General features: G+C 46.2%; 1 protein-coding gene across 3 annotated transcripts in view; it reads left to right on the top strand.

The window, feature by feature from the left end:
* The window catches only part of SUSD6 (sushi domain containing 6), a 123162-nt gene extending 107924 nt beyond the window's left edge, over positions 1-15238 (top strand). For 2 of the 3 annotated variants that reach the window (XM_025205968.1, XM_006025183.3), the window contains exons 3-6: positions 6266-6463; positions 9230-9368; positions 11057-11493; positions 12982-15238. In XM_025205968.1, coding sequence (XP_025061753.1) covers positions 6266-6463; positions 9230-9368; positions 11057-11493; positions 12982-13007 — 800 coding nt within the window. In that variant the 3' untranslated portion in view covers positions 13008-15238. Of the gene's footprint in view, positions 1-6265; positions 6464-7103; positions 8717-9229; positions 9369-11056; positions 11494-12981 lie in introns of those variants that run through there. The other variant, XM_025205969.1, reaches the window with a different exon arrangement.
* The last annotated feature ends 487 nt before the right edge of the window (positions 15239-15725 follow it).

Here is a 15725-nt window from a genome sequence, read left to right as displayed (position 1 = left end):
GGGGGGGTAATCAGATGACATGGCGGTCTGATTGGTGGGTGCCCATTCTGGGGTCGAAGAGCCAGGTGTGTGGCCAAGTAGGTGGGTAGAACAGTTAGGTTCATCACTTGGTGAGTGGGAAGTGAAGTTGAGTAGGCATTGAATCGTGTGTGTGTGTGTGTGTGTGTGGGCATTGAATCGTGTGTGTGTGTGTGTGGGGCTACAATTGTGGGTTGAGGGTGTAGGGACATTAAAATTTGCTGCCACTGTAAAAGCTTACATATCTGAGCTGCCCCTTCTAGTGACCTGGGCGCACGTTTTTGAATGTTGCTACTGGAGAAGAATCATCTCTATGACTGCCAGTACCTCTGTTGGCCAAGAACATGGCTTTAAAATATTGGGTATAGGGAGGAGGCAGGCTCTCAAATGGTCTCCCCAAAAGTCCCAGTGCCAGTCGGGTAAATGCTGCCTGACTCATACCCAACAGCTCAGAGAAACTGATAAGCCTAAAGCATGTGAGCCTGCCCATTAGTAACGTGAGCTATCTCATTTATATTTAGAATACTTGAGGAGCCATCTCCTAATCAGATGTTAGCTATGAAGCTAGGTATTCATAATGGTGAGAACAATGGAGTCAGCTTGCCCAAAAATAAACCAGTGGTGGGAGACCACTATACTAAAGGCTTTAGTGTGCAGGAAGGCAAACACTGATTGCTGCTTATGTCAAGATATTAAGATCCTGAAAAATCGGGTTGGGTCTCTATATGGTTTGCTCTGATAACCATTTCCATGCCTAGCAGTTTGTGGCCTGCTAGTCCATCCCTTCATATAACTGCTTTCTGAACCAGAGGGGCGGGCGGGCAGGCAGGCAGGCAGAAAGATGATGGGAGCCCATATTAGTGACACTTCTGTACAACCTAGGAATTAGTTTCACCTTGGAAAAGAGGAGAGTGGTTTTGCTATAGCTGATGCAGAGGGGTGTAAAATAAACACATCTATTCCCTACTCCAAGTCAAACTGCTTCTTAGAGAGGAGTTCTTGAGCTGTCAGGTCAGGTTTTGCAGGTTGCTGGTGGCATGCAGGGGAGGAGGAAGGGCCATGACCTGTGTTGGTTTTAACTCTCAGGACAGGTGATAGCTGGTCCCCTTCACTAGCCATCTCTTGTAGCCAAACATAAGTGTTGCTTTATGAAGGAAGGAAATGTGTGCATGATTGGCCTTTTTACTTAAACAACATAGAGCCTTCAGACTCTAAGATGAGATCTTGAGAATCTCTGTTCTGTAGTCATGGTGTTTCAGATGACAAAATTGGTGATAGCAGAAGTGCTGGCCTCTCTACGAACCAGCTCCCAGGCAGTGGTGGAGCAAGAGGTTTTGACTGGAGGAACCCTTTAAAGCAGTATTGGCAGGAATATTTCTTTTCCCAGGACAGCAAACAGCTGACTAGCCGAACCCTTTTGGGGGCAGGAGGATGAAGTTCTCGTGAGAAAAGGAGCTGGCCTGGACAATGAGTTTCCTGTCTGCCAGCTGGGAAGATTTATATAATAAAAGCTTTCCATGTTGAAAATGGCATTGCATGCATTCTTTCTTTCTGTATCACTTTTCTGGTTCCCTTTGTTGTTGTGTACACAAGTGGCTTCTTAGTGCTGAGTGGGGAGATTTTCCTTGGTGAGTGTAGGGGCTTTAAGCCATCAATTTCTGTGGACTTTCAACTTGAAAAGAATCCTGTCTCTCACAAGACACTTCCCAATGTGTTCTGGTATAAATCCATGCCGTGTTGTCTCTCAGAGTCTGCAGACAGGCATGTTGGTGCCTTTCCTTCTGCTCATACCTTGGACAAGCAGACAAAAAGGGAAATTTCTCAGGCCAATTCCCTGCTCATCAGAACCTGAAGGGCAGCAGTAGTGCTGTTTTGGATGGTCGGGTTGTATCTTGCAGTTCTGCATGAGCAGTCTGAGCACCAGAGACCCACTCTAGTTTATATTCAGGAAAAGTAAGGGACCCAGAAGAAAGGCCGAGATTGAGGAGTAAATTAGCAGAGACCCCCTGGCTCTTTATCTGCCCTCAGGTCCATTCTCAAAACAGCCATGGAGGATAATGGAAGGGTGAAGTAATGGAGATGTGTCCCACTTCTTGTATGAGAAGCTGTGGACAGGGGAGAAGACCCAAATACTTCTCTTGCCAAGTAGAGTGTAGAGCAGGTGAAGTGTGGATAGTACACTCAAAGGGATCAGTAGCCTGCTAACCAGAGGCTGAGGTGGAACTTGTTACCCCAGGGATGGCACTTCATTAGATCCCTGGGTGGGGGAACAGTAGAGAGGGACATGCTTCCTATCTCTGAGTAGCAACACTTGTCCTGCCTCTGGCTGGTAAGGACCAGTAAATCTTCCAGAACCTGATCTCATTTCTACTGTTCAGAGTATTCAAGAGAATACAAGTTGTAGGCATTATATCAATATCTATCTATTTTTTTAATAATATAAATAAATAAAAGGGCTTAGTCAGTTTGCCTGTGTCTGTCCATCCTTAATGCTCTTGTGGGGCATGGCTCCAGCCAGTGCTGGGTCAAGAATGACCCGGGGGGGTTGGAGCTACCCACCTCCCTGTGCCACTGGTTCTGCCGCTGCCTCCCAGGAGCAAGGGGGGGAAGCTTGCACACGGCCACGGCCACCCAACGCTCTGCGTTGCTGCCACTCCGCATCCAGCCACATGCCATACCCCTTCCCCCCCTCCCCCAACTCTGCATCTGGCACCATGCCACATGTTCAATATATATTGAACATGTGGCAGGGTAGCCATGCCATTGCAGCATGCCAGGCACATGATAGGGCTTGGTTGACAGCCCCCTGGTGCAGTCCTGAATGGGGCAACACCGGATTGGAAGGGGTCAGCGCTAAATCACTGTTTAGTGTCAGGTGTGTCTCTGTTTCCCCAACTATAAAAAGAGATGAAAACACCCTTTACTGCCAGTGGAGGTGATGTCAGTAATACTTGTGACTTTCTCAAATGTGTCCATGACAAATGCACCAGGAGAAACATGAGGGAATGACTTATTCCATCATCACTGTCTGGCCTGAAGAAAATAAGGCAGGGGCCGCCTACCTTGTGAGGTGGGTGAAAACACCGAGCAGCTGCCTCATTCTCTTGTGTATCATCCATCCTGGGCACTGAATGAGGCAGGGATCTGTGGAGGAGGGAAAAACAGTATGCATGCATGTAATTGAAGGCTGCATTCCAAAGTTTTCGCAAAAGGAAGCCAATTTAAGGTTGCACAGGGAGAACTTGAATTCTGATCTTGCCAAGCTTTTAAGTGCTTGGCTGTAACCTAATTTTTTTTATTTTTTTATTTTTTTTAAGGATAGCTTTTTGTGCATGTAACTTGCAGAGAATCACCAGCGTAGGTGGCCCTTTACAGCAGAGTGAAGCAAACAAAGAAGGGGAACACCGCCCAAGAGGGCTTCTGATCTAAAAGGCTTGTGTGTGTGTAGTGCAAAAGAGCGGAGAACAGAAGAAACACTGTTGGCCGTTAATCTAGTGAGGGGTGAGAATCAATAGAAAAGCTGTATGAGAATCCCACATCCCTGCCCTCAGGAATGGGACCAAGCTGGCTGGTTCTCCACAGTATGTTCTATAATAGCACCCATTCAGATTTTCCTGAAATAAAACATACTATTCTAGAGGGACTTGTTCAGTAGGTGACTGAGCATAATACCCTGGTGCTCAGTTTATGGACTAGGCCCAATGCCATGATAACTCTGAGCTAGATGTTTAAACCTTCCCTTCCCCATCTGGGTGAAGATGCAGCAGAGGTGCTAGAAATGTACCACATAGGGAGGCACAAACTTCTGCATGGGAGACGCCATCTGGAAGAACTCGGAAAAAACCATACAGAAGAGCAGCTGGTCAACCAACCTTCCTCTAAAGTGCTCCAGACATAGTGGGCATGCAAGTGGTGTTCAGCCTCCTCCTCAATGCTAAGGCTTTATAGTAGTGTCTGTGGAGCAGGCTGTTTGACAGTGGGGGTACACAAGGTGAGAGTTTCTTCTCCCTCTGTACTTCATAACTTCTCTGTGAAGTTTCCACATGCTTCAGCTTTGGACTGTTAGGATTTGGTGTTGACTTTTGTTCTCTGAGATGTAAACTCCCTCTTCCTTCCCCCCCCGCCCCTTCTCAATCTGGAATCAAAGAAAATTAGGGTTGGAAGGGACCTCAGGAGGTTATCTAGTCCAACCCCCTGCTCAAAGCAAGACAATCCCTGACACATCATCCCAGCCAAGGCTTTTTCTACCCAGGTCTTAAAAACCGCTAGGACAGAGAGTTTATAGTCTCTCTAGGCAGCCTGTTCCAGTTCTTTACTACCATCCTTGTGAGTTTTTCCCTCATCTAACCTAAACTTCCCTTGCTTCAATTTGAGTCCATTGCTCCTTATTCTGTCATCTGCCACCAGTAAGAACAGTCTAGCTCCAGGTCTTCACTCTGAAATAATTAGTACCTACCTTAAATTCTCACTGTTGCTGATGATCATTTTAGCAGAGGTACCTGGTTCTCCTGGGATTTGGGGTGAAACTGTAGTACCATCACTCTTTTTTTCTGACTGCTACCAAGTGCTGCAGAAAAGAGGCATGTTCCAGAGGTAAGGAGAAGGCATGGATTACCACATGGTGGTTAACTAGAAAAATGTGAATTTATTCAGACCCCAATGTCTCTCCTTCTGAAATATGGATACGCTTTTTTCTTCCTGCAGTTATACTGGAGTGATTTAAAGGGGGGAAGTGTTGGATTCTTCTTTGCAGCATTTCATAGACATTAGGGCTGGAAGGGACCTTGCGAGATCATCGGGTCTAGCCCCCTGCCCATGGGGCAGGAAGTCAGCTGTGGTCAGATCACCCCAGCAAGATAAGCATCCAAGTATTTCTGAAAAGTATCCAGAGTAGGTGCTTGCACCACTTCTGGGGGAGTCTATTCCAGACTCTGGAGACTCAGACAGTAAAGAAGTTTTTCTTTATATCCAGTCTAAAACAGTCTTCCAGCAGTTCGTGACTGTTAGACCTTGTCTTCCTTTGGGGTGCCCTGGTGAACAGATGTTCTCCCAGTTCCTGATGCACACCCCTTATAGGCTGCCACCAAGTCACCCCTGAGCCTTTGCATCTCCAGGCTAAAGAGTCCCATGCCTCTGAGCATCTCCTCATAAGGCCTGTTCTCTTGACCTCTAAACACATTCAGTGTTTGAATAATATAAGCATATTCGTTTTGCTGTTTGCACTGTCCAAATTCTTGGAGGAGGAACACCCACCTTTAGAAGAGGCAGAAGAGGTTCCATGGGAAAGGTAGGCTGATGCAGTGCATATCAAAGGCTCTGTCCTGCCAGCAATAACAGTGAGCTGCCAGCATAGACAAAATCAGAAGTAATGAAGATCCTGTTTTTTACACCAACTTCCTTGTTCTCTGGGATTTTGTTTTGTTCATGGAATGGTTATTTACTACGTACTGGCAGAAATGTGTGGAAATAAACAATTTTTTTGTTTTTTTGTAAGGCCTCATCTGCAGGTCACATTTGGCCTGAAATTTGCTGCTCCTTTTAAAAAAGGAAAGGAAAAAAAAAACTCTCTACAGGAGTAATCCTACACAATGTGTCTATAAAGTGTTCGGTAGAAGCTAATGCTGCTCATTAATATTTTGCAAACCAAACTTTGTGACCCAGTGCCTCTGACAGAGACATTGTCTAGAAACAAATGAAGTTGAGTAGTCTATTTCCATTGGCTGGGATGGGGGAAATGTAAAGAGCATGTAGGGAAATATAAGCAAGACTTTCAGCCCTTTCAATCTTCGTTGAAGTTGATGATAACAATGTAGATAAGAAATGTTTATATTCAAAAGTGATTTTTTTTTCCCCATCTGATGATGTATCTTTAAAAAATACGAAGGCAAGGATATTGGGTCTTGTCACTGGAAATGTTTGCCCTCTCCTGTCCAGTGGCTGCATGATCAAGGAAATATTTAAATTGAGTAGCCTGGGTGATTTATATTTTTAAACTTCCTCCACTCAGTAACTAAATAATAATAATGGAATAAAAGCTGGCATTCAACAAATGGGACTATAACCTATGAAGCAAACCTTTTGTCCTCATGTTGCCACTTTTCTTCCCATTTCTAGTAATAAGTGTTCTGCAGAAGTTGGTAGTGGAAGTGTGCATCATGTTTCTGAGAATACTTTGCAACAGTTGCATAACTGAGGTCTTCTGTGGCATTTTAATGATGGCATCTCACCTTTCTTCTTTTCCCTTTAGTTTGTCCCCGGCCACCAGAGCCTGAGAATGGAGGCTACAAATGCCACCCAACTCCGTGCAGAGAGCCTCTGATAACTGACAGTGTCATAGAGTATTTCTGTGATGAAGGCTACATGCTGAAGGGAGGTTACAACTTCCTGACCTGTGAGAATGGAGAGTGGAATCCAACCATGGAAGTTAGCTGTAGGTTCAGCGAAGGTAAGTAATGTGTTCCACCATCTGAGGTGCTGAATGTCCTAGTTGCCATTTGACTATCTTCTCTGATGGCAATTCTAAAGTTTATACCAAGTTAGTGCCCAGAAAACTGCATTTGGGCCAGGCCCCATTGCACTGGGTACTGAGTAAATATAAGTGGCAGTCCCAGCCCCCTAGATTTCTCTTACTACTTCTTCCTGGTTGGAGTCCAACCCCTAGCCCTTGACACAGAAATGTGTCCTGTGGATCTGTGCTTTAGGATGCTCTTCTCCACCCTGACTCAAGGGGAGATTTATGCTGCAACCTGTTATCTCAGCAGGTTATTATACGAGAAGGGGGCAGAAGTAAGTTGCTCAATAGCATACAGTTTAGATGCTGCTACTTTGCCTCTAACAGAATCTGTGCCATCCTTCCAGCAGTAGCACATCCCTCCAAATGGGCATACCCTTGACCTAGTGTATGGCTGTCCTCCTTGGTCAACACTTTGACACTTGCTTGTATAAGGCCATGTTTACCTGATTGGCAGTTTGTGACCTGCTTCAGCACAGGGCTCTGTGATGCTTGTTCTGTCTTTGGCCTGGCAGTAATGGGTGTTGCTGACAAATGTTTTCTGTTTTGTTTCTTTCCAAATGGAAATCCACAGCTTTGTTCTGTGGGGTCTCCCCAGCTGCACAGGAATTCCTCTCCCATGACTGGAAAGTAAAGCACTCTGGAGGAAAATGTTTATCATGCTGCTGCATTTCATTGTCCATAGGTTTTCTGGTTAAAAAAAGTGTACAGGATAAAAACCTGTGAAAAACAAGAATCCCTCCTGCCCCTCTAGTCTTTCTGTTGAGTCATCCTGCCAGTTTATAGACCTCTAAGATTAGTGAAGAAAAAAGCAAAGTAACTTGTTTGGAAAGGAGTAGAAGAGCTCCCCCCTCTCCCCACCTTCCCTCGCCTCTCCCTCCTCCCCACTTCCACCACCACTTTCCCTTGCCCTTCTTGGAGTTCACCCCAGTTCTGTGATTGCTCCCATGCTGTCCCAGAGCAGTAGTTTGCCCAGTGTCCCTGCTAAGTCTGTTCTGACAAGCTTTGCTCTGAGCTCCTGTGCAAGAGAAAATGAAATTCACCTGGCACCAGATAGACCCTGCATGGGCTCTTTGAATTCATTAAAATTTCTGTTGGTCATCACAGTTCCTCTTCTATCCCCAATCCTTGCCAGAAAGCTGTACCACAACAGTTAGCCTGTCTTGGATACCATCCCCAAAAGGTAGCGTTTTCCCCACATTAGGACTGGAAGTAGCAAGTGACAAGTAGTGATCATGCAGCTCTTCAGTAGTGTCTTGTGGGATGGAACATGACCTGGGCTGGCCAGAAATATAGGGCCTCAAAATGCTGTTAAGACTTGGGGTATACCTCCAATGCCCATGGTTGATGAGCAGTGCTGCTGGGCAGTGGTGAACGCTGCTTGCCCTCAGCCCTACTTATATTCAAGATTAGTGCAAATTCATTCAGCTGCAGTAGTTACTGGACATCCATTGTCATCAGCTGTGTATAGTTGGAAGCGCAGATGAGTTTTAATGATTTAGTGGCATCTTCAGAGTGAGGAAATCAAACTTAGAAAAAGAGCAGCTCTAACAATTACTTAAAGTATGAGTAAAATCCCACCTGCCCCAAACAAATTAAATGAAGGCCTGGCAGACCTGGCAGTGGGGAAAAAAACACACTGTATTACTGATGCTAGCCCCTTGGCTATCCCACATTAATACTGGGCTTTAACAGTCTCACCAGTTGACTAATAGCTATGCTCCAGTTCCTGGAAGCTGCACTTGGGAAAGTTAGCAGCTTTTACAGCATTGCATACTGGTGCTCAAAAATTAACACTGATGTCTGCTTACCCCTCCTGGTAAGTTTTTCACCCCTCCACCCCTCCTGAAAAATAATCTCCCAAAACGCAAAGCCTAGTTCAATCTCCCTTTAGGGTACAAAAGCAGAATGTAGTATGGTGTGCTTTTCTGAAGCTTCTACCTGCCACTGAAACATTTTAGCTATGCGAGGACAAAAGTAGCCACCCAGCAGGCCAACGCTAAAGCATGAAGTGAATGCAAGGATGGGTTTTCAGGCCACCTGGCTGCGTTTTGAGGAGACTCTTGGTTGTGGCCCTAAGGAATACATTGAATTCTAGCAAACTGGAAGTTGTGCTATACTGGAGTGAGTTGCATGAGAATGCCCTGTATATGAAGCACATAGGAACTAAAGATCACTGGCAAAAAGGTTTGTACAGAAATCGCTGTTTGTCACATACACAGTGCAGGGAATAGCAGCAGTGCCCAGGCAGATATATAAAGCAGAGAAGGGAAGGACTGGCTGGGGCATCTCGGTCCTGCTCTCTAGTTCATAGGATGGTTTTTACTGTCTGGTTACTAGCAACTTGTTTATGTTTTAAATATGCCAAGAAAGGTGATTTCCATCTCTTCCATGGGAGCCCATTCCATGGGCTAAGAAATCCCATTATCAGGAAGCCTTCCTGTTGTTCAGCCTAAATTCCCTTTTATGAAGCTGAACAATTCTTCTCCCTCTGATGATACTGGGTTCCTTTTTTAGTTGTCCCTTATCCAAGCTGTGCATAGATCTCTTAAATCAGCCCCTCCAGCCTCTATTCACTTTTGTTTGTCTTTTCCCTGAGCTGTCCCAAGTCTTTTCAGAGGAGCCTAGCATGCACTTTATTTGTACAGTTGCTTTTTCAGGACATAAATGATTTAATTTCTGTTGCTTTTGGTTTTTTAGACAAAGATTCTCCCCCAACAATTGGGGTGCCCACCTTGTCCATCGTGGCCTCCACAGCGAGTTCAGTAGCTCTGATCCTTCTCCTCGTGGTGTTGTTTGTTTTGCTGCAGCCAAAGCTGAAGTCCTTCCATCACAGCAGGTGAGCTAAGGTTGGGGGCTGCTTTCAGCTTTGGGGAGTGATTGCCATGGAGGCCTGTTTACTTCCAGGAGCAGTCCAGGAAGGTACTGGATTTGTACTTTTACTTAGCTCCTTGTTCTTCTTTTTCTGCTCTGGGGTTTTTCACTTCTTTCACCCATTTCTGCTTCTCTCCATCGCTGCTTATTGGAGTTGCTGACTTCCAAAAAATGGCTGCACATCCTGCTGTGCAGGGGCTGTTTTTTAGTGCTGTAACTCCTCTTCCCTGATTAAACCTAATGTTAGCAGAAGTTGCCATCAGATTGATCCAGAGGGGGACTGTGTTCTTTTCATCTGCAAACGGATCCAGCTTTGGCCATATTAGTATCAGCTTTCCTTCCAGGAGTGCGTATCGGCCAAAAGCCCAGTTGGACATGGCTTAGTTTCCAGTCCCTTTGGGCTTTGGTCTCTCTATTGCAGATTGACAGCAAAGGTAACAGTTAGCACTAAGGTAGAGATGGTGGGTTTTGTCAGATGAGTGTGGTCTATTAGAAGCTGGACCAGAACTCCCAATTAACTGCATTGTGCCATATTCTCTCTAGAGAAGAAGAGGAGTGTTCTCTGTTACGTTTGAAACCTAAGGCTTAACAAACTTCCAAAGTCCTGGAGCTGTGATGATTTTTTTTCCCCTTACACCTATTGGTTTCTGCTGTCCAGCACAGTGATGAAGCAAAGGCGGTATTGTGGGTGGAGAAAGCTTGGCAGCTGCAGAACGAGTGGGTGACACATGGTCTCAGGAGTGTAGTGCTTAGGTTTTGTGAGGTAGCTTGCCTGGAGCTTGTGCAGCCCTGCTCCTCCTGGAAGTCTCCCTAACCCTGTGGTGCAACAGGCATGATAATGCCATGGCTTGTCTGCTGAGCTATCCCATGAGATTTCTGCTCTCCTGTATTTTAAACAAAACAAGCTATTCCTATTCCTGACCATCCCGTCCTTCAACCTTTTTCCTTTCTCAGCCTTGGATATATTACCAAGGGAAGAGCCCAGGGTGTGTACATCTGTTGTGCTTTGCAGTTCGTTGTCTCTTCCTGGCCTGGTTTGCTGGTGAGATCCCTCAATCACTACTATCATTGTAGCTTGTGCTGGTATCATCCAATGGATAAAATTGGACAGGGAGAGGAACATAGCTGTTCAAGAGCTTCTGGTGAATGTTCACTTCTCCAGCTTATCCCTGCTGGGGGGAAATCACAAAATACATGTTTCCCTTCTCCCTTGCGTATGGAAGTGCTGATGGTCCCATGCTTTAGCTGCTGTTGCCACCAGAGGTCTGCACTACACTGTGCCACCCTTCCTCCAGGTGGGCACAGAGTTATCTCCTGAACTAATTACTGCTGCTCCCTGTGCAGCTGCAAATGTAGTTACCAATTAGAGGTGCCTCACCTGAGAGCAGAGATCCAGGCGCTCTCTCCAGCTGTCCCAGTCATCGTAAGGAAAGAAAATCTGAGCTGTGGTCATTTGCATGGCAGGGCACAAGAGAGCTGCAAGGAAATGACTACATTTAAGGAGATTTTGGTAAAATTTGACATACATACATCCTGAATGATGGGGATTGGGAGCATTGACTTTGTGGCTTATTGGCTTGCTGGGGGTCTCTTGCAGACCCAGTGGGCTGTCGGTCTCCATATTCACTCTAACTTTATTTTTTCTCTTTAAAGACGTGACCAAGGTGTGTCTGGGGACCAGGTTTCTATCATGGTGGATGGTGTCCAAGTGGCTTTGCCGTCCTATGAAGAAGCAGTCTATGGCAGCGCAGGGAACTGCATTCCACCCTCGGATTCACGGGTGCAGATCGTGCTGTCAGAGGGAGCTGGGCAGAGTGGAGCAAGAGAGATGCAACAGCAGCATCACCAGCTGCAGGACCAGGGAGCTCATAATAGCTTCACAGGGGAGGATGAGGCCCCAGGACGCTCTGGACTGTATGAAGCCAGTGGCTCTCAGCGCTCTGAGACTGTTCTTGTGCACCAGGCCACCACCTCTTCCTGGGTAGCTGGTGTGGCTAGCAGCAGGCCTGTACACCAAGAGGCTCAAGACTCAGAAAACAGTGACATACAAAGCCTTTTATCACTTACTTCCTCTGAGGAATATACAGATGGTACGTGGTCTGACATAGGACTTTTGAACTGGAGGCTTATGTGGACAGGACTAGCCTTGGCAGGGCAGCTAGCTAGGATAAAAATTACAAGGACCACATGCTTTTGTTATACCTCAGGACCCAAACTGGTCATCAGCTGAGTTGTTTGAAAGGAGTCTCCTTGTCTTCCTGTTGCAGCATTGCATAGTGTGAATGCACTGACAGTTTCATTTTCTTCCACAGTATCCCACACTGGCCAGCATTAAGGCCATTTTCTGGAGTGCCTCCATTCTGGGCACTGTTACCAGTTTTATCAAGGTGCTGGCTAGCTTAGTGCACAAAGCACTTATAAACCACAGCCCAAGACCAGGTGCAAGTCTTCAGAGGAGTGACCTTTGATTGTCTTGCACCTCAGCCCAGTAGAAGTCCCTATAAACAGAAGCCACCCTGCTGAGTTCTCTGGACTCTGTGAAGGGAAAGGCCATACAAGAACAGAGCCTATGTGGAGACCAAGCAGTGGTTGGCTTCTGAAGAGGGTCCTGCTAAGTCAGGAAGAAAGTAGGGCAAGGAGTGTAACTGACTTGTAGATAGCAGAAAATATGACCTTTCCTTTTCCCATGAATGATGTGTGCCCCCAGAGGCTGTGGGGGGGCATGGCAACTGCCTGCAGGCAGCCATGAGTGAGGAGCTCCCTCAGGTAGCTGCAGTGGTGTGGGGGGGGGGTGAGTGACAACTGGCGGTCAGCAACCACCCACAGATGCTGCTGGCAGCAACGGCCAGTGGCAATCAGGGACTGCCCGCTGGTGGTGTCGGTGGCAAGGGTGGGGTGGCAAGTGGTGACCGCGCACAAGCACTGCCGGCAGCATCGGCAGCGCTTCTGTCAGGGGGGTGCATGTGCACCCCCTACGTGTTCAGTGTCTTTTCTCCTTATGAGCTTTATAATCTTCAGTAATATAAATCAGAAGCTTCCTCAGCAGTAATAACCAAATTACCCTAGAGGGAAATATCTACCAGAATTCCCAGATATGAGACTAAAACCTCAAATATGTGACTAGCCGAGCAGGGAAGGATGTGGGAGAGGGTGCCAGAAGCTCATCCAAAAGATTCTCAGACTGCGGAAATTGGATGCCACTCCCACAGAGCTGCAGGGTCTGTCTGTGCTTGGCAATCTGTGCTTCTAAGGCTTTAGCTCTGGCAGTCTGACCCCCATGGCTACATGGGAGCCTACATTGCTCCTAGTCAGATGCAGGTTATATTGAAATAAGTCCTTTCCATGATTGGTAGATCAAGTAATAAGAAACTCTTGATTTCAAACCTTCAGAAAAACCAGGCTATTGGAGACAGATACTGGATGTTTGTATGTTGAGAGAGAGCAAGAATGGTGCTTTTTCACCATATTGAGTGTCTGTGTTGAGTTAAAATTTAAGGCTCTTACATGTACATTGCTGCTATCTGTTAGAAACACTATGTTGCCTTATGCTGACTTCTCTCTCTCTTTTTTTCTCCCAGATATTCCATTGTTGAAGGAAGCATGAGGCCTGCTGCACTTGTTTAGCCTTCTTCCTCTTGGTTTCTCCTTTCTTCCTTGGGATGCAAGCACTCTGTGCAACCTTCCCCACCCTTGCGAGCTGTGCCCTGGATATCTCCAAGCAAAGACCCCTCAGCTCATGATCCAAAGGATGTCGCCAGGTTGCCGCCTCAGTGCGCAACTGGGGTTGGTGCAGTTCTGGCCTCCCCATTCCATCTGCATTAGGGGCTCAAGTAATGTAATGAAGTTGAGCTCTTCCCTCTTCTTCTTTCCCCCAGCCAGTTGTTTGACAGCAGTCTCTGCAGAGCTGCTATTTACTTGTGCCTTTCTCCTTCTCACACCGGCTTGTTGCAGCTTCTCACAGGCCTCGCAAGCTCTTCTGCTGCACAGAATGCAGGAGCCAAGAACTACTTGCTCACTGAGTGCAGACATGGTTTATATATAGGCTCTTCTTCCAGCATCCCCCTTGCATCTAGGACAGGATAGGATTCCCCCTGAGTGCCAAGCCTGGGCTTGACTGAAGTTCCAGAATGGGTAATCTACACTATCCAACAGTGTTCAGCATTGTTAAGATGAAGTGGTGCCCTCTGTTACTTAGCTGCCCAATAACAAGTTATTGGGTATTGCTAGCAATGGTAAAAAAAGAAATCTGCTGTTTTTTACAGGTTTCTGGGGATGCCTTCTGTCCCTTACAAAACCCTGCTGAAATAGCAGCGTGATTGTAAATCTGCAGGATTCCACTCCAGAGTCCCAATATCACTCCGTAATCCACTTGGTATTTTTTGTGTCTAGAAGTCTGGGGCTGTGTTTTCACTAAAAACCATTAGCAGTTCTTCCAGGGTTGGGCTAGTGTAGGGACAGCTTCAGGGGTTAAATCTGAGAGAATTTCTGTGTGTGGTCAGCTCTCAACAAGGCCAAAAGCAAGCAGACTAATAGTACCACTTGGATCCTCTGATCTGCATTTTAACCAAGCCTATGCTAACTGGAGGTTAGCCGCATTCATTTGACACCAGTGTGTGCTAGGATTGAGCCTTGACGTCTCCAAAGCCCTGCTCTTGAGGGCTTCAAGTGGCTTTGGCTAGGTTTACATAGTACATTTTCCATCCCGAGTAGCAGCCCTCATTCACATTGTGCTACTCTGGATGGGCTGCTTCCCAAACAGAAAGTAGTACAAGGGCAAGTTAAATAGCACTGCTGAGTGATGGGGCCAGTTAGCTCACCCATGGAGCCATGCATATGGGACTACATTGCTTCTGGTTTTAAAGAGGTAGCCTACTTGGACCATTGTGTCAGAAGGTGCTGCCATGGGGTGGGGTGGGGGAGCACTGTAAGGGGCCACAAGTTTGCCCTTTAGTTTACAGCCCTTGAAACTTTGAATAAATAACAAGGACTTGTTCCTGCTCTAGCTTGTTAGCCACCACTCCCTAGAACTTTACATGACTTTAAAACGAAAAAATGTCAGGAATACTTTCCCCTCCCTTCATTCTGCTCCCCTTTCCACCAAGCAGCATAAGGGCTTTTCATATGCCCCCTGACCTCACAAACTCTCCTAATGTTTGAAAAATGTGGTCAGTGGGGGAGAAAAAAACCTAGCCAGGAAATGTTTTGGCTTTGGAGTTGGGATCCCTGCTGACCTTATCAGCAGTAGTGCAGTGCTGAGCAGTGGAAGGCTGGGTCATCGCTTTCTAAATGGTTCAAACATCTCTTCCTGACTTCCCGCCATCAGAGTCATGTGGCTGTTTTATCCCAACAGATCTCTGAGCATGTGTTATAGTCCCCATCCCATAGGCATCTTCATGTGTGGGAGAACAATGTATTTGCTAAACATCTTTTTAAAAGCATGAGTGAATGCAGTGTGGTTTCCTTGCCTGGTGCTTGGGGAGAGGGCATGGCAGGTATTTAAACAGTGGGCTAGAGTATATAAGTTAGGAGTCCACCCACAAAGGTGGAGAAGGTAGGAACTTGTCAGTACATGCTGAGGTTTGTTCTAGGTGGGGTTCCCTATAGGAAACATACTCGCTGTGCTCAGATTCAATTTCAGTTCAGTGGGAGCAATGAGAGATGGCCTTACACAGCAAGTTGTAACTTATGGGGAGATGCTACTTTTCCCAATAATGGGTGGACTCCACTTCTATTTATAATTTCCCCCCCAGTTCTCCCTCCCACACGTGCACACAATTGGTTCTGTGGTATGAAGTCAGTGCTTTATGTACCTCTTTAAAAAAAAAAAAAAAAAAATTATGACTGTAGCAGCTGAGGTTTAGCTCACTCTCCAGCAGGCAGCAATTGACTGCAGTATTTGTCACAAGAATGGCTTAAGAGATGCAGTCAAGTTCAAAATAGTATGTTTTTAACCAACCTTCTTTACCTGTGCTATTCACAGCACCCTAGCTTACTGCAGAAATTTGGCAATCCAACTTTCCTTGTCCTGGGTGGCTTTTGTCTTTCTTTCAGTTTGATCAATAGAAATTCCACTTGTCTACTCAGTTTCATTTCCCACTTATCTCTACTGCAGTGTTTGCATTCCAAACAGTGCAGGGGTAAGATTTTTCATTTGTGCGTCGTTTGCACTGGAATTTTAAAGTGAAATAGGACAAAAAAAAGTAGGTTTTTAAAAATCTTTCCTTACCAAAATTGCCTCTTTGATGCAAGTTGAGCTGTGTGTGCCTGTGCACTGATCTCACATTTCTTAGCAAAGTGCTTGGGCATGGCAGGAGTACAATGC

The sequence above is a fragment of the Alligator sinensis genome, unplaced genomic scaffold (genome assembly GCF_000455745.1).
Source record: "Alligator sinensis unplaced genomic scaffold, ASM45574v1 scaffold768_3, whole genome shotgun sequence".
Taxonomy (NCBI): Eukaryota; Metazoa; Chordata; order Crocodylia; family Alligatoridae; genus Alligator; species Alligator sinensis.
Note: the sequence above shows the minus strand (reverse complement) of the source record. Positions and strands in the feature narration are given on the sequence as shown.